General features: G+C 58.2%; 1 protein-coding gene across 1 annotated transcript; it reads right to left on the bottom strand.

Annotated features, from left to right (window-relative positions):
* ALS2CL (ALS2 C-terminal like) lies at positions 1-24,789 on the bottom strand. The gene is made up of 26 exons (XM_025375947.1): positions 24,623-24,789; positions 20,460-20,587; positions 19,216-19,414; positions 18,737-18,802; positions 18,103-18,268; positions 17,428-17,559; positions 16,636-16,755; positions 15,116-15,174; positions 14,912-14,978; positions 14,265-14,461; positions 13,169-13,234; positions 12,643-12,741; positions 12,390-12,551; positions 11,574-11,685; positions 10,356-10,433; positions 9,391-9,521; positions 7,973-8,146; positions 7,765-7,861; positions 7,368-7,525; positions 6,743-6,811; positions 5,671-5,844; positions 4,428-4,470; positions 2,928-2,989; positions 2,672-2,821; positions 2,275-2,371; positions 1-1,852 (listed from the first exon to the last, which is right to left on the bottom strand). The coding sequence occupies exons 2-26, from the start codon at positions 20,560-20,562 to the stop codon at positions 1,772-1,774; spliced, it is 2,862 nt and encodes a 953-aa protein (XP_025231732.1). The 5' UTR covers positions 20,563-20,587; positions 24,623-24,789; the 3' UTR covers positions 1-1,771.
* Between the last annotated feature and the right edge of the window lie 1,773 nt (positions 24,790-26,562).

Below are 26,562 nucleotides of genomic sequence, written 5' to 3'. Positions count from 1 at the left end.
CCCAGCTAATTATTTTATTTTATTTTTGTAGAGACAAGGTCTCACTATATTGCCCAGGCTGGTCTTGAACTCTCAGGTTCCAGCAATCTTCCTGCCTCAGCCTCCCAAAGTGAGCCACTGTGCCCAGCCAGAGGCTCCAGTTCCACCGGTGTTGGGTGAGGCCTAGTGAGAGGGTGGCCAGAGGGCCTTGTTGAATCTGAACTGCAGCAAGGGCTCGCAAATCTCAAAGGAGGCAGGGAAGTATGGTGGGGTTCCATCAGCATCCCATGAACTCAGGGCGGGCTGCATTTGAGGGCAGGGTCAGGCTGTCCTCACTTGTCAGGGGACAAGAGCTGGCTGATGCCGGTTGGAAAGGATAGAATCCTAGTGAGCTGCCCAGTCCCAGTAAGCATGAGTGCCTGTGCACCCTGCACATCCTCGCTCTTCCGCAGTTCCATCCCCTTCCTGGGGGTGTTGCAGGCTCCTGGCAGAACCAGAGCCCGTGCCCTGCATTTGGGCTGGCACATTTAGTGGAATCAGCCAGAGAAAGGCTCTCCCTCCTTCCTGGGGAGGTGGTGGCAGAGGCACCAGGCTCTCTCTGCCCACTTCTGACATCATCTCTGGGATTCTGTGGGTGCCCTCTGCCCCAAGGCTACTGCTGGGGACTCAGGTGTGGCTGGACTTTCCAGAGCCTCCCTCAACCCTCCCCTCATAGGCTGAGGTCAGTACTTCATTTGGGGGAGCCACAACCAGAGCCAGGAGCCTGACTTGCTCAGGGCCTAGGGAGTGGGACCAGGAATGATCCAGCTTCTTCTCCAGAGCTGCACCCTACACAAATCCACCCTCCCCCTGTGCTTTGCCCTGGACCCTTTCAGAACACATCACACTGCCTGTCATCATGCATATCCTGTTAGGGCAGAGGGAGACCCTGCATGTCACCCGGCACAAGTCCCTCAATGTGGGGAAGAGAAACTGAGGCCCAACAGGAATGAAGCTGCCCCAAGACCCAGCTGCTGCCTCTCTTGGTCCCACACTAGAACCGCTGTTTAAATAAAGTCCTCACCTCCCAAAGGTACCCCTGCTCCCCAACCACAGCAGGGTCTGAGGGTTTATTGGTCAGGGCCCAGGCAGATGTCATGTGCCCTTGCTGTCCCCCCGCAGGCCCACAGAGGTCACAGGTGAATGATTCACAGGCCACTTGGGGCGTGCTGGCAGTGAGAGTTTGCCCACCCCCTGCCCCAGCTTGCTCCAGTGCCGCCGTTTATGTCATGGGTACACGGCCTGCAGTTCACGGACCTCCAGGCCCACCTTGTTGACTGCATACCCAGCGAGGCTTAGAGCCTGCCAGAGGTCAGGACAGCCCAGCAGACTGAAGTCAGTCTTCCGAAAGGACTCTGGAATTCAGCAAAATGGATAGAAGGTCCTTTACAGCGTACTCACTCCACCATTTACAGATGGCAGCACTGAGGCCCAGAGAGGCTCTGCAACTTGGGATAAAGGCTCAAGCTAAGAGAAGCCCGGGGCTCCTCACCCCTGCAGCACCATGCTGCAGATTTAGGGGTCATTGGAGACGGGCTAGTGGCCAAGGGAAAACCACCACGTCCAGGGCCACACCCATCACCCCTCACCCTCATCCCAGTCAGGGCAGCAGCAGCATCTTCCTGTGCAAAACAAAATACTCATCTCCTCCAAGAGCTACTTCCAAGGGCCTGTCCTGCCCTTTGCCTTGGGTAACGAGGGATGGGCCAGCAATGCCCTGCTCAGCTCTGCAGTCTGTCCAGGAAAGGCCAAGCTACCAGAGCTCCCTGGAGTGCCAGTGGCCAGGTAAGCGGTGCAGCCTCATGTCTTCTTTCTGGATGTGCTCATAACAGGACTGGCGGGAGAGAGGCAAGGCTGGGGCCAGCTGACCTGCCTGATCCCAACCACATGCACAGGATCTAGGGCCCAATAGCTATGTGCACCCACCTCCCAACCCAGAGGAGGCGTGTCTCCAACTCAGCCCTCAGCCACGGTCTGCGAGGAAAATGGGGCCCTTCCTCTCCCACTGTACTTGGGAACGCAGCCTGGAGCAATCATGGCCGCAGGGTCCCCAGGGCTGGGATGCACTGTGGGACCCCTCCCTGGCTCCTTTAATAAGAGCAGGATCAGGGACACCGTGAGGACCCTTCCCAGAGTCGCACATGAGCTGTGAATTTGACCTCCCTCCCACGATGGTGCCATGATGTCTGGGAAGGGAAAAGGGTCTGCCCCAGGGCCAGGGCATTTCCACCTCGGCCCACAGCCCCTGTGCCTCACCTCCAAGGCCGTGAGCAGGAAGTCATACAGGCCTCCTGTGTGGTTAGGGTCCATCATGTCACGGATCAGGTGGATCTCGGCTCCCAGGTGCTGAATTCTGGAGAATACCGTCCCACCAAGAGATCAAGGGAGACAAGAAGAGGGCTGTCATGGACAGGCAGCTGGGGAAGGAGCCCTGGCCGGGATGGCTGGACATCTGGGGCATGGTTCTCACTCCGCCTCTAGCACCCCAGCACCCTGGCTGGGACCCTCCCTTTTCTGGGCCTTAGCTTCCCCATCTGTACTGAGAGAAGCTGCATCCATAAACCCTGGGGTTCAGAGGTATCAGAGGATATCATGGTGGGGGTAGGACCCTGCCCCTGCCCTGCACCCCCAGTTCCCAGCCTGTCTGCTTCACCGGGCGCGCGACACCACATAGATGAGAAGCGGCAGCAGGTCGTCCATGGGCAGCTTGTACTCCCGGCCCAGCACCCGCGACACCGTGCCCTCAATTTCCCCGTATGTCCTCTCCAGCACCTCCAGCTTCTCCCGTGGGTCCACCGTGGTCCTGCAGCAGGGTAGCTGGCTCCAGGTCAAGGACCTTGGTTCAGTCCCAACCAGGAGCACCCCACACTCTGCCTCCAGATCCCCAACCCACTACGGCTCACACTCACATGATCTTCTGCAGGCACTCGGTGGCTGACAGGAAACACTTGTCCCTGACCAGGGAGTACCTCTGCATGGTGGAGGGAGTGGGCTGGATGAGGCCATGGTCCCCCAGCTCTGACATCCCCTCCTTCCCAGGGCCGGGCCTGAGTCCCCTGCCACCCTCCCCTTCACTGCCAGCTTTAGTGCAGCCCCACCCTGAGGCCTGAGTGACCCAGGCCAGATCACAGCTCCACTATGGGCTTCAGTTTGTGCAACCATAAAACAGGGGGGAATAGTCTCCAGGAGGTTGGGAGGATCCAAATGGATAAGAAGATAATAATCATAACAGGCACTGGCCACTGGGTGCCGCCCAGTTCTGAGTGCCTATGTTGATGTTTCTCAAACCCAAGGGCTTGGTGAAACACAGGTTCCTGGACCCACTCCCTGCGCTTCTGACTCCGTAGGTCTGAGGCAGGTCCAAGAATCTGCTTTCCTAACAGGTTCCCAGATGATCCTGATGCTGCCAGCCTGGCAGACAAATTTTGAAAACAGCTGCCTTATGTGCCCACTTCACCCTCACAACAATTTTGAGGTGGTTCTGGCCAAGTGTCGTGGCTCACGCCTGTAATCCCACCACTTTGGGAGGCCGAGGCGGGCGGATCACCTGAGGTCAGGAGTTTGAGACAAGCCTGGCCAACATGCTGAAATCCTGTCTCTACCAAAAATATAAAAATTAGCCAGGCGTGGTGGCACGTGTCTGTAATCCCAGCTACTCGGGGGGCTGAGGCAGGAGAATCACTTCTACCTGGGAAGCAGAGGTTGCAGTGAGCCGAGATTGTGCCACTGCACTCCAGCCTGGATGACAGAGCAAGACTCCATCTCAAAAGATAAATAAATAAAGGCCAGGTGCTGTGGCTCACACCTGTAATCCCAGCACTTTGGGAGGCCGAGGCAGGCAGATCACTTGAGGTCAGGAGTTTGAGACCAGCCTGGCCAACATGATGAAACCCTGTCTCTACTAAAAATATAAAAATTAGCTGGGCATGGTAGTGGGCACCTGGCAGACACCTGTAATCCCAGCTACTCAGGAGGCTGAGGCAGGATAATCACTTAAACCCAGGAGGCGGAGGTTGCAGTGAGCCGAGATCACACCACTGCATTCTAACCTGGGCGACAAAGTGAGACTTTTTCTCGAAACATAAATAAAGTAATTAATTAATTAAGAATTTGGAAGTTGTTCTAGTGTTGGCTCCCTTTTACTGATGAGGCAACTGAGGCACAGTGCACGAGCCTCTTGCACACGGTCACACAGCCAGGTAAAAACCTATGTTTGAGCCCGGTGGTTATAAGCCAACAGCTTACCTCCACCACACTGGGAAGTCAGAATGACGGTGTCTCCTCCCAACCCACCCTGCCCCTCCCCAGCTCCTCTGCAGCCTCCGCCCAGCAATCATGAGGCAAGGGGCTCCTCAAAGGCTGCAGGACCTCTGGGGGCCCCTGGCTTGGGATTCTGGCCTCCCTCTCACCTGATTGCTCGTCAGCGTGAGGTCCTTGAGGGGCCACAGGTGCCTGAAATCGAAAAAGTGAGACAGGAAGCTTTGCCTGGACAAGGGGCAGAATGTGAGGTCAGAGGGCAAATTCCCTGTGCCACTGTGTCCCCCAGCAGAGCTGGGTCCTAGAAAGGGGAAGGAGGTCAGCTCAGGTCATGGGAAGGATGGAAGGATTCCTGGACAAGGCAGCGCTCCAGAAGCTCCGGGGAGGTAAGGGTGGCCCAGAGGCTTGTATGAGCCAGGTCATGGTGACCAGCAGAGAGGGAGGGCTGAAGAGACTGCACTCCATCCAGGAGGCTCTGCTGAGCCAGCACAGGGCCGTGAGCAGGGGGATGCAGCCCTCACACGGCAGAGCTGGAGGCTGGTGTGGGGAAGCGACACTGAGGCGGTAAGGGAGGTGGGGCACGCTTGGGAAGCACTGGCAGCCAGGTCTCTAGGCTGGTGGCTGGTCAGATGCAGGACACAGTCACCAAGATAGAGGAAGAAACAGGGATTTCAGGGTGGGTGGGAAGCACCATCCCTGTGTAACAAAGGAGACCTGGATGTGGGAGCAGAGAGAGTGCCCGTGCCCTCTAATGGGGACAGTGGGGTCACTTGTGGCATCAATGGATAGATGGGACACTGAAGAGAAAGGACGTTTTGGAGACTGAGGGTGGAAGGGAGGCCCTGGAGTGTGGTAAACACCTCCCGACTTGCACCCAGAGCAGTCTTCGGTTTCCCCTGAGGGACCTCCTCTCCCCTACTCTCAGCCCAAGTGCTCAGAGCAGGTGATCTTGCCCCAGCCTCAGCAGTGGATATTCAGGCAGGCCTGGTCAATCACGGCTGGCATTCAGGGGTGGGCTCAAGACCCAAGCTGAGCCAGCAAGGGACTTCAGGGGCTCTGTGGAAGCTGTTGGAAGGCAATGCCAGCTCCTCTGTGGGGACTCTGGGAGTGGAGCTAGGAGGGTATGAACCTTGAGAGGTTGGTGCTTATGGTGTTTGTCACCACAAGGGGCAGCCTGAGAAGGACCAACAGAGAGAAATGGAAAGTGCTTCCCTCTGTCGTTCAGTTGAACACCTACATCCAGCCACAGCTGAATGCATAAGCTTAGAACTTGGTGGGTACATGAACCTATCAACGCCAGCCCCACCTTTAGGTTGAAGACAATCTGAGTCGAGTCTGTGTCATCTGCTATGCCAGAGTCCTGGCTAACATGGCACAGGGGGAGGGAAGGCTTACTTCTGCACATCCAGGAACTCCAGCAGTTGGGTATCGGGAAAGAGGCTCAGGTTGGCGATGCCCTGGCTGTAGAAGCTGTCCTCCCGCTCATGAAGCAGCAGGTAGAGCGTGAAGAGCTCTGAGTAGAAGCTGGGCAGCATGAGGGGCAGCACCAATCCATGTACCTGGAGGTCTCTGATGGGGAGACCGGAACAGGTTGGGATGATCAAGGTGGGGTCTAGGATTACTACTAGGAGTCACCTCTCAAAGAGCTCCTAGTTCCACAATAAACAGTGTCCCGGCCTCTAGCCTCCTCTCCAGCCTCCAGCCTCCTCCTCCCCAGAAAACCTTTTCCAAGCCTGTTCTCAGCCATGATTTGCCCAATTCAATTCATAACTTCATTCCCTCCTTTGACTTTGACAACCAAGACGGCAGGTGGGACAGGAGTTTGATCCCCATTTGACTGAAAGCAAAACCAGGGCCCCAGATGGGCCAGCAACTTGCAGCCAAGCTCTCAGCAGCCATTCCAGGCTGATTCAGTTCCACCTCCTGGTTTGCTGTGCTAGGACTCCAGGCGGGGAGTTCTCCCTAATGTCTAACCCCATCTCCCCGCTCCTGCAATGCAGTGACAGGAAGGCCTCTCTGATCAGGAACATCTTCAGGTCTGGAACCTAAAGGCAAATTGTAAGGTTTGCTCCAGGGATAGGGGGAGACAGATTTAATGACCCACCTAACTCCTATATAACCTCAGACTCATCCCTACCAGCCCTTGGTTTCCCCATCTGTGTGCAGGGAGAAGAGGGTGCCTCGGGGAGCTACTCACCCTCTGCATGGGAAAGATGAGATTGGGATCATACATTTAGAATAAAGATGCATTCAGTGTATTGTAGCAGTGCCCCCTCCCTCTGGTTCCTCACAGAACAGAGGTCATGGGTCATTCTAATCCACAAATGATCAACGCAGAGTGCTTGGTCAATAGAGTGAATGCCCAGCACTTCCCCAGAAGCACCTCTTTCCCCAAGGGAGGTCCTAGGAGCAGACGCATGAGGCCTCCCTGGACTCGGCAGGCCCCAAGGAGGCCTGGGCCAGTCACCTTGTCTCTGTGTCTTCATCTTCCTCCAGGGCCTGGCCCTTGCGCTGTAAGGCAACTCGAAGCAGACCCCTGTGAGCCAAGGAGAGAGAAATGGTGTGGCTGCCACCTCCCACAGAACTGGAGCTCCACTGCCAGTCAACAAAGGCAAGAGCAGGCAGCGTCTCAGAACTGTGGACACGGCCTGTAGGGTTCATCCTCTCAAACCACAGAAGTTAGAAGGTTGGAGCTCCAGGATGGTAGCCTGAGAAGCCTAGAACCCCAGCAGCAGAAGGAACTATAGCATCTAAGGCTTCTATTTGCAGTGTTTCATGGGGTCACAGCCCAGCCTGGGACTGCAGGTGTGTTCTAAGTCTAGGGTCAAGCTCAGCCTACAGTGGGGTGAGAGTGCCCAGGGTCAGAGTCAGCCCAGGGCCTGGCTGGGACTTGGACTCTAGCTGAGGGCTGCAGCTGGGCCTTTGCTGCACCCTCTAACCCCTTTGCTCAGCAGCTGCACACTGACCAAGGGTCTGGTTTGTTGTTGAATCAGACACCTGACATTCCTCCCAGATTCAAGGCAGAACTGATGCCTGGAAAGGGCAGACTGGTGTCACAGGGCAGTGGCTGTCCCATGTGCCACCGAGCTCACCTGTAGGCAGCCCAGAGTTCACGGGCATGCTGCTTCACCTCCTCCTGGGCCAGCTCCTGCAGGTGCTTGTTGGCCCCGACACCCGCGTAGGTAGCCTGGAAGGTTAGCATCAGTGTCCGGAGCAGCTTTCCCAGAGGGTGCAGTGAGTTGCTCAGAGCCTGGGCCAGTGCGTAGACAATGGAGAGAGACTAAGTGCCAGGGTCTGGAGCACGGCATGCCCACACCAGCCTCCCGACACTTCTCCTATCTCATAGATGGGAACACCGAGGCCCTCTGAGGACAAGGGACCCACAGGCCTGTCCCCTTCAGTCAGCACCCTGCTATGAAAAATTGGAGCCCTTCCCCACCAGGGGCAGTGAGAATGTCACCCCCTTGGCCATCCTGGCAGGGTTCTCACCTTCCTGAGGTACGGCTGCAGGGCCTTGGGTTCCCGGTGCTGTAGCAGCTCCTCCAGGATGTCTTCCATACTGCCCACACTGTCCTCGGGGTGGGTCCTGGGCACCACACACAGCGTCCCTTACCCACACTTGCGCCCAGCTCCCTCCCCGCAGGAAGCCCTCCCCAGCCCACCCTGACCTGTGCATGTGCACGCAGCTCGGCCTCACCTCTCGCAGCACAGGTAATCCTGAGACCTGCGCAGCTCCCTGGAGCTCTGCACGTCGAAGCCCAGCAGGGCCTCCTGCAGGTCCCTGGGGCAGCCAGCACACACAAAGTCCTGGAAGGGCCTGTAGACTCCCTGCCAGCGGCTTTCCACAGGGAAGGCACCCACGCCCAGCTGCCTGTGATGGGGATGGAGGGTGGGTGATGGGGCAGGGAGAGATGGAGCTAAGGTAGGCAGGACTCTGCCCAGGCCCTTGGAGGGGTGGGGTACCAGCCTGGCCCAGGATCAAGCCCCAGGAAGGGTGGATGGATTGAACCATGCAGAGGGGGCTGACCTCCACAGCTCCAGGAGGAAGAGCAGCAGAGAAAGGGACAGAGAGAATCTACCCTGCGACCAGAAGAGACACAGAAGCATTTGGAATCCTGGAAAGATGGAGACAGAAAGGTGCACAGATCTGAAGGCCAAGCCAGAGAGTGGGTCTTGGCCCAAGACAGACCAGTGCCCAAAGTCTGGGATTCCCCTCCAAGACATCCCTCTCTGCCCTCCCTTACAGCCAGTTCCTTCCTACCGTTGATCCCACCTTGGCCAACAGGCTGGGGCCTGGCTGCATGTGTCTAATGGAGCCCTGCACTCCAGTGTCATGCTTGTAGGCTACACGCAGCCCACACCCACACCTGGGCTGGGGCCTGCCCCTAGGGATTGCTGTCCACTCCCAGCTCCTGCTGTCAGGGAGAAGCAGCATGCAGGGACAGCGGGCCAAGTAGTCAACTATACTCCCTCCCTACATCTGAAATGCTGCCTGGGACCACTTCTCATTAGAACTGCCACCCACACAGATTCCTTCCTCTGTGCAATACTGAGTCTTCCTCAATAGACGCAACAATAGCGACCGTTTTCCAAGAAGGAACTCTGTCCCTAGAGGAAAAGAAATCTATCCTCCTCTCAAATACTCCTTGATAATGCCTGTGATTCCACTTAGCAAGTTTCCTTCTTTACCTTGGCTGCCAGGAAACTCAGAGCCAGGCTTAATGATCAGTTGTAAATGCTATAGAACATGTCTGCCTATCCCTTTCTTTTAAGGTTAACACATGCTCTTATTTTCTATATTTTTTTTCCTGTATGTTTGGTTTGTAAACCGTATTGTATTCTTTCAAGACAAAAAAAAAAAAAAAAAAAAAGCAGGACCTAAGCAAAGCCTACAAATAATATTTTTCCTACAGTTTTGCGGTGTACAGCATTATATCCACACAGCCCCTGATTCCAAGAGTCTCTGACTGGAGTTGTACACCCTGCGGTCTCTGGACTCTCTAGAGTGCTAAGAGGGGGGTGCAAAAAGGCCCCTCTGATGAGACGTGAGTCCTTGGTGTAGAAACACAGACATATCCCCAGATAGGCCCAGAGCCACAGGGGCCAGGCACTCACCTCTTGCAGGTGCTGCTCGGGTCTGGTGGGAGGGCAGCTGTGTCCAGCACACCCTGTGTGTGCAGTCCTCTCCCTGCCCCACTGCCAAACGAGCCCTCCAAGGTGAAGCCATTGGGGAAGGTGACCTTGCCCTGGGAGTCAGGAGAAGGAGCAGGGATGTCTGTCTGCCCAGTTACCCTTCCAGTCAATCATGACAGGCCGCATGCCTGTCCATCAGTGTCAGAGACGCTAAAGACTGAGGAGCAGGCTTCCAGCCATCCATTCAAGCTGCCCCACACTGAGGGGTTCATAATCCTCTACGCCTGCCAGAGCCCCCACACCAACAGCTGTGCCCACGTCTCAGGGGCTCGCTCGCCTCTGAGGTAGGAAGAGGAGAGGGATGGAGAAGGGAAGCCAAGAGTGGGGAGACCACCACTGAGGGGCTGGGGTGGGAGTAAGCCCAGGGACAGGCAACACCTGAGGAGGGAGGTGTCTCACCGCATGGGGCTGTGCCATTCGTAGCAACCCAATCTCCACCCCTTTGCTCCAGTCATTATGAAACCAAAACAACCCCTACATTTCCAAAGGCCCCAGTGGGGACACACTGCCTTCTCCTGGGTCCACTCAGGGAGGCACACAATGAAGGCCAGTGCCTCCAGGGACAGCTGCTCCAGTCACTGGTGCTGGTGGAGGGCATGTATTCTGAACTAGGAGGGTACAGGGGGACACAGCCAGGAGACCACTGGTACCCTCTGGATAGCAGGCAAGGCCACTGGTCCCCTCTCACCTCACTCCAGAATCAATTGCAACTCTGTGGCAGGGTGCAGTCACTGTGCTCACCCCTTGGCTCTCAGGGAGGTGTGACAGGCCTTCCCCTGCCTGCTCCCCCATCTGCCTGTACCCCCAGCCCTGAGTCCGAGTGGGGAGATTACAGACCCCAGCCAAAGCCTTGGCAGGGTGTGGAGCGGGGCCTCGGTGGTCCTCACCTTCCCCATGAGGGTCAGGTCCCTGGTGAAGGTGCCCTCATACAGGGAGTCGTCTTCAGAGAGGAGGATGCCTGGACCCTTGGGGAGAGGAAGCCAGGGAGGGTAGAAACGGTAGGTGAGGAAGGGCCAGGAAACTCAGGGTGGAGACAGATGGCAAAAGAAGGGAGGTGTGCCCTTACACATGGGGAGAGGGGCCCTGAACCTCATCATGCCCCACGGGACTGTACCTAATTAGGACTCTAGCCTTTGGCCTGCTGAGCACCAGCCCCATGGACCCCATCCATGTATTTCCCCAAATGACACCCTCTACCCTGGTTCCTCACCCCAGTGGCTTCTTCAGGAAGCCCTTGGGAGCTCAAGAAATGTGGGGCTTTCTCTGAAACATTCCTGCTTCCCTGCTTGTCACTGGCCCTGGGAATGGCAGAGCTGACCAGGCTCCCTTGCCCCATGGGCTGCTAGGAAGCTCAGAGCCGAAAGGGATACAATTAGTGTTCAGCTTATTTCCAAATCTATTTTGCATACTTATTCTTCCCTTTTCTTCCTCTTTCCTCGAAGGCCTCCTTCAATCCTTTCGAGAATGAAGTAGAGCATAAACAAACCAACAGACCGTAATAACAAGAGCAGCCATCAGCCAGAGCCCCACATTCCCCAAGCACCTGGAAGGGTATGGGTGAGGCAAACGTGGGAGTCCCAGGCTCGGCGGCGAGGCTCAGCAGACCAGGGTGTGAGTGTCAGCTCTGCCACTCAGTGAAGGTGACATGGAGCAGGTCCTCTGATCCCTCTGAGCCTCTCATTTGTCATTCACTAGGGACACACTGGGGATAATAATGACATCAACCTGCAGGGCTCTTGGGAGGATCCCACAGGATCAGGGTGGGAACTTAGCCCAGAGCCAGGTGTCAAGTTAGGACTCTATGAATGTCAGCTAATGCATCATCACGAGTAAGCACTCGATTCTTGCTAGTTCATTGAGTCTATGGTAAGTATTCTTAACCTGAGTTGCTGATGGGGAAACCAAGGTCAGGCAGAGCAGGGACTGGCCAGGGCCAGGGAAGGGGGGTGGTAGAGCTGGCTTCCTGCCCAGGTTCTGGCTCCCTCCAGCACCCAGGAACACAGCCCCCTTTCCCATCCCTCCCTGAAAAGCCTCAGCTCAGCCTCAGGGCCCCCAGCGGGAGTGGGGTGCAAAGAGAGAGGTAGCCCAGGACACACTCTGCTCACCACCGTCTTGTCTGCCTGGAAGGTGCCCTGGTAGCAGACACCTGCCTGGGTGACCACGACCCCCGGGCCATGGCGCTGACCAGCCTGCCACATGCCGATGTAGCGCTCGCCTCTGCAGGGAGAGGAATGTGGCCAGAGTTGGATCAGACTCATTCCCATGCACCTCCTGGGCACTCTGCTGGCACGGGGCGGCAGGGAGTGCAGATAAGGGGCAGTGACATCACCTGAATCCACTCAACAGACACAAGGTCAGAGGGGTCAGGACCCCCAAGAGGAACAGAGGGTAGAGGAGGGAGGCAGGCAGCCTGGGAAGGGCATCTAGGAGGCTTTTCTGTGGAGGCGGCAGGAAGGACAGGTGGAATAGGAGTGTATGCAAAGCCATGGAGGCAGGAGCATGTGATGGATATGTGGGGACTTCAGTGGTCCAGAAAGGCTGGAGGGGTGCATAGGAGACGCAGCTGGGGTGAGGTTAGAGAAGCAGGCAAGGCCGTGATTGCCAGGCCAAGGATCCAGGGCTTTGTCACACAGCCCAGAGAGCCAGCAAGGGCTGCAGTTTTTAGACGTGACAGAGCAGGGGGTCAGAAATGCCTGTCCAACACCATGAGGAGGGGTGAGGGGCGGGGGTGACCCTGCAGTCAGCGTGACCAGGATTCCCTCAGCCTGAGCCTCCGTGGCAACCGAGGGACTGGAGGGGAAGTGAGGAGCTTAAGAGATACATAGCGGAGGACAAACAGGAGCCTGTGTCCTGCAACAATCTGGTCTGTGAGGGCCCTGTCCATCCCTCCGCCCTGGGAGTGGGAGCTGCAGGGCACTCACCTGTCACCATCTTCCTCGATGCCATAGCCGCTCCTCTGGCCCCTCTCCCAATGGCCCGTGTACCTGAAGGGCTGGGGGGCCTGCGGACCACTCTCAAGGACCCCAAATCCATGCCGCAGGCCCTCCTGGAAGTAGCCCTTGTACACCTCATCGGTGCTGTACCTGGGGAGGGCCATCAACAGCGAACTCTGCCTCATGGAGCTCGGCCCAGAGGATGGGCCCATCCCACGAGCCCCCAGCCAGGGTCACTTACTCACAGATGCCGTAGCCACACATGCTGCCTTCTCGCCAGTGGCACTTGTAACAGTCGAACCTGTCCTCAGAGGCCTGCGGCAGCAGGCGGATGCCGAAGCTGACAGCATGGTTGTGGGGATGGGGATCAGCCCTGACCTGAGACGCCCATCACGCCTACTCCATGCCACCCAGGAGCATCCCGGCCCCCAAGGAGCCTTCCGGACAATAGGGAGACTCTCAGAGGCCCTCAGTCTTCCTGTTCTTCAAAGGGCCCCTGTCAGGACCCCTCCCTTCAGCCTGTCCCCGGGCACCATAGAGCACCTTTTGGCCTGTACCACTCCCTCATGACCTCGAGCTCAGACGGGCCCCCATTCAGGCCCTCGGTTCCCCTTTTGTACAGTGAGGCAGGCCGGACCAGATTGTCTCTAAGTTCCTGCTTGAGGTTTGGGAATTCAGGATGGGGCCGGGCTGGCGACCACAGCAGGGGAGGAAAGCACTCCCCCCGCCACCACAAGCCTCCCAGCAGCAGCCCCAGTCAGCCTTACCCATGCTCCAGGCCCTGGCAGAAATTCCCCACGTGATTCCGCCCATCCGGCCATTTCAGGGTTCCCCTGGAACATAGTGGAGGTTCACGAGCCTCAGGCCCACCCATCCCTCAGCAACCTCAGCCACCTACTTTCTCAGACACCCTCCCTTTCTCTTCCCTTGGACTGGGCTCTCTGCACCAACCCAGCTCTCTTGTCTGAGCTCCAAACATCCCCTGCAGAAAGCCCCTTTAGCCCTTTTCTACTCCTGGCCCAACTGTACCAGCAGCCTCATGGGGCACACTCACCGCATCCCATAGGGAAAGCCCTGGAGACATCTAGGTTCCCTTTTTCCCTTGACCAACAGGAAACTCAGAGCTAAGCATCAAGCTCAAGTTTAATGCTAGTCAGTGGGGTTTCTACCATCCTTCTCCCCATTTCTGTGTTTTTTCTGTCCCTCTGTTCATAAGTCGTCTGGAGCCCTTTCTGAAAGGAGGCAGGGTATTAGAAACTAGCAGAGGTGCTTGAGAGTGTAGCCTTGTGAGTCCCTTCTGCTCTCTGGGTCTGTTTTCCCAACTGTGGCATGGGGTGGGACCACATGCTCTGTAAAGGCTTGCCTGTCTACGGGGTCACACAGACCTGTGAATGAGGCCGACTCACCCCATCATTTGCCTGAGACCTTGGGCAGGTCATGCCCATCACCGGGCCTCAGTGTCTGTACGTATGAAATGCGTAAAAGCACTCCATACAGAGCGTCTTTATGAGGACCGACGGCGATAGAATGTGTGCAAGCCATTTCACCACCACCAGACAATCCGGTACGGATGTGAGAATTGTTCTCCCACCCTCCTAAGAATGGAATGGCACCTGCAGGCTCTAAGGCCAGGGCATGGTTGCTGCCCCTTGTCCTCTAGTGTCACCATCAAGACTTTATTTGGCACAGACCGTCTCTGGGCCAGGCCTAGTCTGAGGCGACTTACGAGGCAGTCTGAGAATTGACTGTCCACAGAGAGTAACTGCTCCTGGTGCATGTCCTGAGACAGTTAGGTTTGTGTGCTGCTCTCTGCCCCCGCCCCCACAGAGCCCCACCTTGCCACCCAGAGCTCCAGCCACTCACTTGCCATGGGGCCGGGCCCTGCACCACTCGCCCTCATAGGTGGCCTGGCAAAGCCGGCCCTCTGCGCGGAAGGTATATTCTGCACAGCGGCAGGCAGGAGGCTGGGAGGGCTCCAGGCCAGCCCCCAGCACAGGGAAGTCCTTCTTCCCACGCAGGACCTGGCGAACAGCCTGGGTCACCTTCCACTGCCAGACTGCCTGGTGGGAGGGGGAACACGGGGAAGAGATCACTGCTGCTGGAGGCTTTCCCTCCAAGAAGCCTTCTGGGGTAGCTCCAGGTACCACCCCTCCACCCTCCACCCCCACTCCGTTTTGTCACATGGGGGGCCCTTCAACTGCTCCCTGCTGCCCTCTGGGGCCCCCACCCAGCCTGAGATCCTCCTCTGCAGTTGCAGGGCCTGCCCAGAGGACAAACAAGACCTCAGGGCAGGGATCAACACAGGACCCAATTCTGTCTTTAGAAAGAAAAATACCCTGTTCTTTTTGGCATTCTAATGCCTGACCCCAATTTCCTCTCACCAGGTCCCCAGAGGCCTGCCAGACACTCACCAGCACTCCTGTGGGGCCCTGCAGGGTTGCACACCTCTGCCCTCTTCCTACCCTGTCCTGTGACCCCACTCCCGCAGTTCGCAGCTCACCCACACTCACCTGGCCCTGGGAGTCCTTGGCACAAAAGGAGAACTGTTCTTCAGGCGTGAGGAGGTGAAATGTGCACCTAGACAGATGGAGGTGACGAGTAGGCCCCAGCCCTGTCCAGAAAGGTGGAGGGGCCCAAGCCAGAGTACCAGGGTGTGGGCAGGTGTCATGGGGGTAAAGGGAAGGTCTGAGGTGTCAGCCGAGGGGGTCGCTCACCCGTCCTGCTCAGGATCCACCCACACCAGCTTCAGATCAAAGGTGTGGACATTGTGGCCCTGGAAGAGGACGGACACAGGCGTCATTTGGAGCCCAGGCCAGATGCTTACCTACCCTCTGGCCCAGGCTTGCCCCAAGCTCAACCCTGCATGGCCACCGAGGCTATTCTGCCCAGCACTGAGTCCCTCTCCCTCCTGGCTTGCTCCCCACCTCAGGGACAGCTGCTCCATGTCCCTTCCACCCCAGGGCTTGGCCAGTAACTCAGAACCAGCCTCTAGCCCCCTGTGGCCACCAGAGTGGTCTAGAAATGAAGCTGGGAACTGGTCAACCCCTGCTGGAAACCTCTCTGCGGCTCCTACTACCTGAGGGTTGAGACACTGCTGAGCCTAACATTTGAGACCTCACAGACCACCACGCTGTCACGGCCACTCCGCAATCACACCTTCACGAGCTTGCCCCGACCTCTCCTCACTGTGAACCTTTGCTCCTGCTGTTCCTTCTACCCAGAATGCCATCCTGATCTGAGAGCCAGAAAAAAAGCCCCTTCCTATGGGAAGATTTTGTGTAGCAACTTCCTGCCCCGCCCAGTCAGGCCAATCACTGCTCCATACCAGGACAGGGACGAGGTGGGAGGCCCAGGCCTGAGGGGTGAGGAGGAGCTTGCCAGCCGCAGGCCATGGACAAGAGATGGCCCACCAGACACAACAGCATGTTCAAAGGTCCAGCGGTCGGAGAGGGCTAGCACAGGGAAGGGACAGTAGCTTCACACTGGAGCGGAGTGTGAAGTTGGGAGTGGAGGGGAATTCAAACTAAATCAGAACCAACCCCAAAATCAGGCTTCAGGGGACACAGGTCTAAGCTGGGCAGCAGCTTCCCGCCAGGCCCCCGCCACCTGTCTGCAAGTGGGCTCCAGGCCAACCTTCTAAGGGGCAGAGAAGACAGTGCTGTGGACCTCACCAGGACAACATGATTTCGGGGGGATGAGCCAGAGTTGGTGACTGGCCGTGTAACAATTCCCAGCCCCAGGCCTGGCTCCTTCCTGACTTCCACAATGCTGAAAGCCCAGGCACTGCTCCTGTGGGGTACTTTTCTCTAGAAGCCTTCTCATCCAGCCCTCCTTAGTCACCCCTCAGTCACCCATGACTTCCTGTCTGGGGTTCCTCTCTTATTTGAGTACAATGGGAACTAAGAGTTGTCTGGTGTCTACTGTAGAACAAACTCACTAATAATGACCCCCACATTCCAGATGGGAAAACGAAGGTGAAGACATGTAACCAAGGACACCAGATGGGAAGGGTTGAAGCTGGGACAAACCTTGGACTGAATTTCCATTCAGCCCATGCTCCTCTGGGGACAGCTCCAGTGGACTGCCCCTCCCCAACACAATGCCTTTCTGTCCCTGACTATCCCTCCAAGCCCACCTTCTCAGTCCCAGTAGCGTGCCCCTCTCCTGCTCCTTTTCCGACCAGACCCCAGAACCCTATTGTGGCCCTAAGACCTCGGGTCAGCCCCACCCCAACCTGCAGCAGGACGAGGGCATCATCAAAGAGCAGCACACGCTCAGCCCGCAGCGGTGCGACCGTCACGGGTACGTCCTGGCTGTCCTGAAGGAGTCTGTGAGCAGGGGTGCAGAGCACATCCTGGTGGGGCAAAGAGGACAGTATACAAGGCTTAGGCACCTCTTCCTGCAAACTGACAGCCACTCTGCCACCTCCCCCTGTACCCCAGGCACCCCCGACAGACCCCCTCCAGGAGACCTGGAGTGATGGACAGAAATGCACTGAGTCAGTGATGGACAGAAATGCACTGATTATACATTCCTGGCTCTCTTGAAGCTTCAGTGTCCCCCTCCCACACTCTGTGCCATGGCCCCAGCCATTCCCCTATCAGTCCTCTCCCAGTACTCAGCCACCCCTGCCTCCCTTCCGCAATTCTCATTCCTCCACCTAGTCTCCTAATTCTCCACACCAGGTCCAAGTCTCAGGGCCCAGGGGACTCTCCTCCCTGCAGGGGCAATTCATGCCGTGGTGGGCAGCAACACAAGGGTGTGATCGGTGACATCCCCAGGCGAGAGGCAATCTGCTGATTGCCTCTTCCCTAGGCCAGGTCAGGGCCTGGCCCAGGACATGCTCAGCAGACAGATAAGAATGGCTGGACAGAGGGACCTTACGGCCTCCTGCTTCAGCCATCACTCCCCCTTCCATATGGGGAAACTGAGACCCGGAGAATACAGCAAGCAGCTCAAGGCCCCCAACAGTTCCATGCCCAAAAAGGACGCCCCTCCCTAACTGCCCCTCAGGTCCCCAACTCACCCTCGGCCGGCCTCTCAGGGTGTGCCAGAGAGCCTGTGTGGCTGCAGCCTGGTCCAACGCCTGCTTCATGAAGGACTGCAGGTTCCCAAAGAGGGTGACTGCGTTCACCACCAGCTCCTGGGTTGGGTGATGCTGAAGGGGGACAGGGCAGCCAGTGAGCGGGGAGCTTATTGGAATCTTCCCTAGCCCAGTCCTGGTCCCGGCTGGTTGAGAGGCCTGAATCTAGGCCAGACTTTGCCCTTTTCTCCCTGACAGCTCCTCTTCTGCTGGTGGGGCAGTGGGTAGAATATGAAGGTGCTTCCCCAGCTCGGCCCTGGGCCCACGTGTCCTCACTCCCAGAACATGATTTTACCCCTGCTCTCTGGGTCTCTGCTGGCTCTACCAGGGCAGGGCCACATGCCTCAGACACCACAGGGAAGGGCAGTGCTGTCACCCACTAAGATTCCCTCGGGCAGAGCCATGTCTTCGGACCCCCTCCTCAGGGCTGGACCATGACCCCCATGTCCCCTGGAAACCCCAGGACAGGACTGTAACTCCTTCAACTCTCTCCCATCCCCTGGCATGGCTGAGTCTTTCTTGTACTAGGGTTCCTGAGTACAGGCTGAGTCCCCTGAGTCTGGGCTCTATCCCTCCCTTCCCTCAGCTTCCCCACATGCTGCTGCCCTTGGTACCTACCTCCCCAATGGTGTCCCCGAGGCTCAGCAGGAGGAGCACGTACTGTTGCACGTGATGGGTGAGTGGCTGGTGGAGGGCCTGGCCCGGCGACGCGCCCACCGAGCCCTCTGAGCTCACACCTGACAACAGCTGCCGCAGCGCCTTCCGCTGGCCCCGCCAATACTCGCTGTGTGTAGAGAGGGCCACACACCACCTTCACCCCTTCCTCCATTCCTGCATCCACACCACCACCTCCCTGCCCCAGCTAATCCCCCAGACCCCAAGGCCAGCCCTAGGCTCAAAACCTCTACCCTGTCAGATGAACACAGTACCCGAGTTACCCTCACAGGTTTAGGAGCAATATCTCAGAGTATGAAGGGATTGCTGATCACAACCATCCACCCTGAAGGGACGCCCTCCTTCCCCGCCCCAAGGCCAGCCCAGCGGGAGTGGGTCTGGATTCTGTTCCTGGCCTCACTGGGCCTCCCCTCTTTCTCTTCCAGTGTGGATCTGTGCAGACTTGTAGAGCCAGGAATCCTCCAGGATGAGTCGTGGACTGTGACACCCACTGCTCTGGGGAGGGGGCTTCCCTGACCCCACCCTCACTCAGGCACTCCCGCCCCATCAGGGGCCACTGCACCAGCCCTGTGCTCACCTTCTCCTCTTTGCTGCCTTCTGGAAGGCCTGCACCACCATGCAGCTTGTGTAGGATTCGATGTACCTGCAGGCAGCACAGGGAACACCCTACAAACCCAGTCCTCAGCCCCAGACCTAAGCCCCTGGTCCCTGGGATCCCCAGATCCCACCCACTAATCAGTTGCAGCCCTGAGGGCCCAGACAGTGGCCTGGCTCTGGGCACTGGAGACCTTGACTCCAGGGCCAACAAGACAATTCTAACATACAGTCTCTCTTCCCTGGGAGGCCCCAAGCCTCAGGTCTGGAGTGTCTGAGCCTGCTGTCAGGTGAACACTCAAGCCCAGGTGAGGCTGACCCCAGGTGAGCACCAACAACGGACCGAGCCCAAACCTTTGCCTGAACCCTGATCCATGTGAGCCCCACCCCCAGGTGAACCTTAATGCCAGGTGGCACTCTGACACCAGGGCTGAGCCCCAGCCCCACCTCCAGTGGTCTTACTCTATGTGGGCCTGCAGTACACGGTCAGCATCTCGCAGCAGCAGCAGGGACTCCAGACCGGTGGAGTCGGGGTGGCGCAGCCTCTCCTGCAGTGAGTGCAGACTTTCCTCCGTCACCTCCCAGAGTTGCTGGGAGCTCTTGTGCAGCTGTTGCAAGAGCCGCAGGCATTCTCTGCCCCAGGGATCCGAGGGCTCTGGGGCTGGGGCAGGAGCACAGGCACACTGTGAGTGGAGGATGTAGGCTCTATCTCCTGGGGAACATGCAGAAACCCCGGGTGTTCACATGAGGGCCACCAGCACTGGCCAGCCCTGGAGCTGTGGCAGGGTCTGCATCCCTGGGATCCGCAGGACAGAATTGGTGAAGCCTAAAGCTGAGCAGGGGAAGGGCAGGCTGGAGCAGTGGGCAGCACCCTCGAGGAAGAAATAGGGGTGCATACCCACCTCTTCACTCAACAGGGACACCCCTGACCTGACAGCCTCAGGGAACTAAGTACATACACAAATTCCTCCCTGGCTCTGGGCTTCCTCATCCTGGACTCCTCAGATCCAGAATGTGGAGTCCACAGGGTCACACAGTTCTCTGCCATTTCACAGATGCACAGAGGCACCTGACCAAGGCCTCACAAGTGAGACCTAAGCTGGAAGTAAAACCTAGGCATCCTGTGTTCCAGTCAGTCTTGTTCCCCTCCCAGCACCACCAGGTGCCCTAGGTGGGAGCAAGACGAAAATTCAAGCAAACGGCAGTCTTTTACCCTGGGAGAGGAGGAATTCCATCTCTTTGCACAGCCTGGTCTGGGCTACAGGTAGGTTCATGGCCTGGCCCCTCAGGGTTCCTTTAAGAAAGGAGCAGTCTGACCTGGTGCAGTGGTTCATGCCTTTAATCCCAGCACTTTGAAAGGCTGAAGCGGGCGGATCACTTGAGGTCAGGAGTTCAAGACCAGCCTGGCCAATATGGTAAAACCCCCGTCTCTACTAAAAATATGAAAATTAGCCAGGTATGGTGGCAGGCATCTGTAATCCTAGCTACTCAGAAGGCTGAGGCACAAGAATCGCTTGAACCTGGGAGGCAGAGGTTGCAGTGAGCCGAGATCGCACCACCTCCATCAGAAGATGCTGATACCAGGTGTCACCACTCCTATTTGAGGTTGAGAAAGCTGTGGCTCAGCGAGTCCAACAAGGTAGGACTCTTGTCCCTGGGATCATTCCTCAGTGCCCTTCCCTCCCCACTAGAGAGCCTAGACTCACCGGCTGGGAGTAGGGGCTGCAGGACATAGCTGTTGACACGGGCGAGGGTGGCTGAGAAGACCTCCTCCAGCCTCAGCAGGGCTGCCTCCTCAGGGTTGCACATGGCCGGGTGTCAGACTCAGGGCCTCCTGTGTAGGGCACAGGTTACAGCTAGATAGCACGGGCAGGAGCAAGGCCAGTGCCCATCCTCTCAGGCAGGGTGTCCAGAAGCAAGGTCCATGACCACCCATATCAGAACTCAGCAGTGAGCCCATATCACCACAAAGGGGAGCTCCTGGACTGGCCACTGACCCCTGCCTTGCTCCCTGCCTGGGCCCAGCTGAGGGGTCCTTGAAGGAGAGAGAGAGCTCAGAGCTGCCAAGGGAAGCAACCCTTTCTTCCCCAAAGGGTAGATGTTCTTTAAGCCCAGTTTGGCCTGCTCCTTCCTCTGCTCAAATACCCACCATGGATCCCAAGTGCCCAGGGTAGTGTTAGTGGTGCCCTGGTCTTGGCCCCTTTCCATCAAGTCTCCCCTCAGGGATTCTGCAGTCTCTATAAACAGGGCCAGGCTGTCAGAGGAGCCCAGCCTTGTCCTCTAGCCCATGGTTCAGGACTCCTTGTCACCCAACAGGGCTGTGTACGCAAGGAGAGTTTTGGAGGTATGGGGGAGTCTGGAGGCCTCCTGCTAGAGCCACAAAGGATGGTCAAGAAATGAAAAGGAAGGGAGGACCCAGCAGGCAAGTGGGGGAACCCTGAGAGTAAAGGCTCATGGGTGTGAGGGACCAGCCTCTGAGGGTGGCCCACCAAGCAGCACCCCAAAGGACCACAGCTTCGCTGTGCCTCAGTCGCCCATGGACAGCCATGGAAGACTTTAGAGCAAGGTAATGATGGGATCCAAAGTAACATTTGGGGGAATAAACATATGACAGTTGCAGAGGAGATGGTGCCAGGCAGTGAGAGAGAGTTCAATGTGGATAGGAGCCTGGACCCTCCATGGTCCCCCAACCAGACAGAGGGATCACTGATCACAACCATCCACCCTGAAGGGGTGCCTGCTGGATGGATGGGGGCCCTTGGAGTGGGCAGGTGGGCTTAAGCCTTGAAATTTTCTGCCCTGGAGTGAGAGGGACCTTCCAATTAGGCAGGAACCACCTGGGAATGTGGTGTCCTGCCTAAAAGAAGGGGCGAAGAGAGGCCTGGGCTCAAACCCACCCCCACAGCCAGGCTATAGCCTCTACTCCAACAAAGCCCTCCCCCACCAGACCCTGGTACCCTCACTTGGCAAAGTTCATCTGCCCAAATGACCTGATCAGGTATCTGGGGCAGAGAGTTACAGGGTCTTTTAGCCCAAGACCCGCAGACTGTCTCTCTCCTTGTCTCTGACATGCTGGGCTTTGGAGTTAGCCAACCTGTGTGGGGCAGGGGACATAATCAGGGCAGTCAATGATGGGCAGGTGACACAGGCAGACCTAAAAGGGTGAATGGGAAGGGGTCTCAGCCCTCCCCTCGCCACCCCGCCCCGAGAGTGCCATGGGGGCATCCCAGGCCCCTGGCAGAGCCTACAACTCCCAGTGAATTGGCTCTGGAATGGAGTGGGGCGGGTCCCTCAGAGCTCTGGCCAAGGGCCCAGGCCAGGCATTCCTGCCCCACCTTTCCTGCTACTGCTGCTTCGGAGGGTGAGGCTGCAGAGGGAGAGGCAGGAAGGGGAAGCCACCAGACACCCAGCTGCAACTTCTGTGCTGCAGCTTCTTCTCCCTCTGTGGGCCCCTGAGGCAGACCCAGGACCCCAGGATACAGGAGGCTCCAGGTCAGTTTCAGGCAGACCATGAAAGCCCAGCCAAGGGAATAGGGGTGCAGCCAGGCCCACCTAACTCTCACCCATGTCTCCCGAAACTGCTGGAATGGAAAGGCCCTTTGGGGATGACTTTTCCACTCTTAGCTGGCAGTCAGCTGGGGTCTAAGCTAAGAGGTGAGGATATCCAAGGCTGGTTGGGGAGGTGGAAGAAAGGGTGAGGCTAGGATGGGAGATGCAGACCAGGAACCAGATCAGTGCAAGTTGAAAAGATACTGCAGTAAATAACTCGCTGTTAGGAAGACTTGAACACCAACATCCCTACACTCTCTGGGGGGCCAGCACCACGACCCCAGCTGACACCATACCTTGGCAAGGAGCTCTCTGACCCTGGAGACAGCCCCTCCTCCTCAGGCTTCCTGTCCCTTGTCCCCACTGCTCAGTCTCAGCTGCTCCCCCAGGAGCAGCCCTCACCTGGCTGCTCAGCCCTGGTCATGCCTCAACTTATCCACAGCCTTACTCCTCTCTGTACCTCAGCCACCCCTCTACGAAATGGGGGTTCAACAAGATCACAGCATTTTTTTCTTCTTATTTGTATTTCTTTCTATTTTTACTTGTTTTGTTTTTTTAGAGATGGGATCTCACTATGTTGACCAGGCTGGTCTTGAACTCCTGGCCTCAAGTGATCATCCCATCTTGGCCTCCCAAAGCTCTGGGATTACAGGCGTGAGCCACTGAACCCAGCCAAAGCAGATCACAGCTTTTCAAACTACTTAAGTCTCCCCTCAAAAGGACAAACAGGTGGAAGGGGGCTTCTCTGGGTGTGGGGATCTGGTCCTTAGACTCCGCACCCCACAAAGCAGCCTACGACTACTGGGGTGAGTCTTCCAGACTCAAGTTGGCAACTGTTAATCTGGGAGTCTTCCACATCTGTGGCCCCAAAGGGATCTCTAACCCTGGGAGACTGAGTCACACCACCCAGAGGAATGGGCAGAAGTTAAGCATGGCTGGTAAGGCAGTGGGTGGGGGGAAGGCTGTGGTGGAAGCTGGGATTCTAGTTAGGTGACCCTGAGGGGCCCAGCTCCCAGGCTAGGGAGTCTGGGGCTTCATCCTGGAAGTGACGAGGAGAGCGTAAGTGCAGGGGTGAGGCAGTGTGAATGTGCATGAGTGTGCACATTTGCAGGGCAGGAGGAGGAGGTGCTGAACCTTAATATGAGGAGGGTCCTGCAGGAGTACCCCCTCCCCAACCCATGTCCCATCCCTAAGCTTCCCCCTTCCAGTCAAGGGCATGACTTCCTCACCCTCTCCCTCTCTCCAGTTCAAAAGTTCCTGAGTGGCAGGCTGTGCCCAATGTACAGACAGGGAAACAGAGGCCCAGGAACAATGGGAGGGCCCAGAGACCCTATCTGTAGAACTTGTGCAGGGCTCAGACCCAGACCTCTGGCTCCAGCCCACCAGGTTCACCTAGCTAGATGGCTCAGAGAGGTTGGGCAACTCACCTGAGGCACAGAGCAAGATCCTGGCAGGCCCCTGCCTCATAGCTATCCTCAGGCAGCCCTGATGCTCCCCACGGAGTGGGGTGGGGTTGGGCGGGGTGAGGACAGAACTGGCCAGTCACAGCGTGCCCAGGTGAATCAGCGGCTGCCCCTGTGGCACTCTAACCAGTAGCCAGACCTGGTCTCTCCTCTGCATTCCTGGCCTCTGTCCACGCTAGGTCCCTCCGGGGCAGGGTCACTGGGGCCTCCCCTGTCCTCTCCCAGGCCTGGCTCCTCAGGTCCCTGACACACCTTGTCATGACACTCACTCACTCGGGTATTTCCTGGTCTGAACAGGCAGGGAAGTTCTGCCTTCTGTGGAGGCTTTTTCATGGGCTGCTGTGGAAGCCCCTTCGTTATCTGGTGCCCAGTGGGGGACAGTAGAGAGACGCACTGCCCAAGGGAGGGGGCACTGAACTGTCACACCTGATCCCTCAGTCTCATGCTCGCCTCTCCCCGCTGCACCCTTCCCCGGCCCCTCGGTGGCTCCAAGCCTCTTGTCCTAGGCAAGCACCCCTCCCTGCTGTCGCATATGTCCCAGCTTCCCTTCCTCTCCCTGCCCAGGCACACACTTAGTCGCTGGAGTTTCCCAGACCCGAGCTCCTGTTCCGGCCGCCAGGCATTTGCCATGCCACTCCCATGCGAAAAGGCCACCTCCTGGAATCCCGGGTCGGGCCCTTCCGCCCTAACCAGCCGGCGTCACCTCCTCCTGGCAGTCTCTCCTGCTGGCTGGGGCCCCGTGGCCCTGGCACCATGTCTCAGGTCAGGCCCGGGGCGCTGCCCCAAACCCGAGCCGGCTAGCAGCCAGGTAAGGAGGACGACGCTGTGAGCCCCGCGGCGACCGAGGGGGGTCTTACGAGGGATTCGGACGGCCGGGGGATGACTGCCCCTGGGACCAAGGAGCTGGGCGGGGACCGCGGCAGCCAAGAGGTGGGAGCCCCCACCTGGACTGGCTAAGCGTGGAGCACAGACACCGGTCCGCAGACGCGCGCCCTCCGTCGCGCCCTTACCTGAGCGCTGTGGTCGCCCCGCGCCTGGAGTGCTCGCGCGGCTCCTAGCTCGCACCCCCACCCTGCCCCCTGCCAGCCCCGCCCCCTTCGCTCAGCCCAGCCCAGGCCCGCCCCTCCCCGCCCCGCCCCGCCCCGCCCCGCCTCCGGGTGTTGTTCTGGAGTTGCGGGGGCCACGGGCGGGCCACGGAGGAGGTGGCGCGCGGCGTTGATCCGTCCCCCGCCCCAAGTCTCTCCTGAGGTCTCCCTCTGGTGTCCCCCGGGATGCGGAGGCCCCTGGGATCCGGCGCGGGGAGGAAAAGTGGGAGACTTGACCCCTCCGCCCCCTAGGCACCCACGCGCACACTCAGGCTCGCCTCTCGCGCCCCGCTTCCCCTGCAAGGCTCTGAGGCCGCCGCCGCGCCACCACCTCGCCCCGCCAGTCAGTCGCTCTGCGAGCCTGTGGTGCAGCCCCGTGACCTCCCCGGTCTGCCCTGAGTCACAGAAGCCGGCACACGCGGAGCGCTGTGTGGGTTCGTGGAACTTGGAGCCGATAGAGGCCGATAGAGGGGTATACTGAGGCGCCCTGCGGCCTCCTGGGCTGGGTGCCGCCCCTCTTGTGCGACCTTGGGGAAGTCCCCTTTCCTCCCCACTCCTGAGTCTGAACAGGCCTAGCAGAGCATGAAGCCGGCCGGCTGTGTTTTGTGCGAAGGGCTGAGACCTTGGAAAGGGTGACTGAAGACTGGTCTGGGACAGACTCCCCGGGAGCGGGAGGGAACATAGTTGAAACCTGTAACAAAGAAGGACCCCGTCAGCGGCCTGGTCCCCCTCTGGCCACCAGGCTAGTCACCCACTGCTGTCAGTGGCACCCAGGTTCCAATGAGGAGAAGGCTCAGGGTCCAAGATGGCTGTGGAAAAGCAGAAAGGGTGGCCCACCAGCCCCCTACTCAGCCCCCTACTGAGGAGGTGGGAGGCATCCCCCATCCTGCCAGGCTGAAGACCCCCCCAGTGGAGGTAAATGGGAGCCTGGGGCCTGCCAAGCTCATCCCCTGGCTCCCTTGGGTTGTTGCCAGGTGGGAGTTTACCGTCTGCCAAGCCGCCCATCACCCTAGGTTTGGAGGGTTTCTGGCCTGGGACCCTTGCCTGAGTGACTGCAGGCCGCAGCGACCTCACCCTCTTACCCCACATTGCTCTCTTCCTGGGTCCCAGTCATGCAGAGCCGCCCCTTCCTGCTTCTCCATCCCTCCGCACACTGCCAAGGCCCGCCCTAGCTCTGGCCTCCCCCTTTTCAGCCTTGTTTTCTTGCCCCCTCCTGCACCCCCTGCTGCCTGAGGGGCTCCACTCCCAAAGGCCCTGCTCCTCTGGTAGAGGTGTTGCTGTGTTGGTGGGTGGAGGCTGCCACAAAGGAGGCCTCTGGTGAGTGAGGTGTCCCCTCTGGCCCTCTGGGAAAGCCTCCCCTCCCCATGCCCTCCACCCCCAGGCTCCAGACCTTGGCCCCCACCCTGCTTCATAGCCCTGATGGCCTGCAGGACTGTCTGCTGGAGCACTTGGCTCCCTGAGTCTACAGCACAGCCTGGCAGAGCCACCACCCCAGCAGGTGGAATGAACTGAGGCTTCAGGTTCTAAACAGGCCTCCGAGACTCTGTGTGCCTGTGGGGCAGTGGGAGGTAGCAGAACATTCTGGATAGAGACCTGGTATGGGGCCTTGTGCTGCCTTCCTCTTCCTGTGCGATCACAGGCAGTGTGCGGCCTCTCTGTGGCTCAGTGGCCCTGCTGGTGAAATATCTTACCTGCACCTCCTTCTCAGGTTA

This window comes from Theropithecus gelada, chromosome 2 (assembly GCF_003255815.1).
Source record: "Theropithecus gelada isolate Dixy chromosome 2, Tgel_1.0, whole genome shotgun sequence".
In the NCBI taxonomy this organism is placed as follows: domain Eukaryota; kingdom Metazoa; phylum Chordata; class Mammalia; order Primates; family Cercopithecidae; genus Theropithecus; species Theropithecus gelada.
This window is presented reverse-complemented; position numbering and strand designations above follow the sequence as displayed.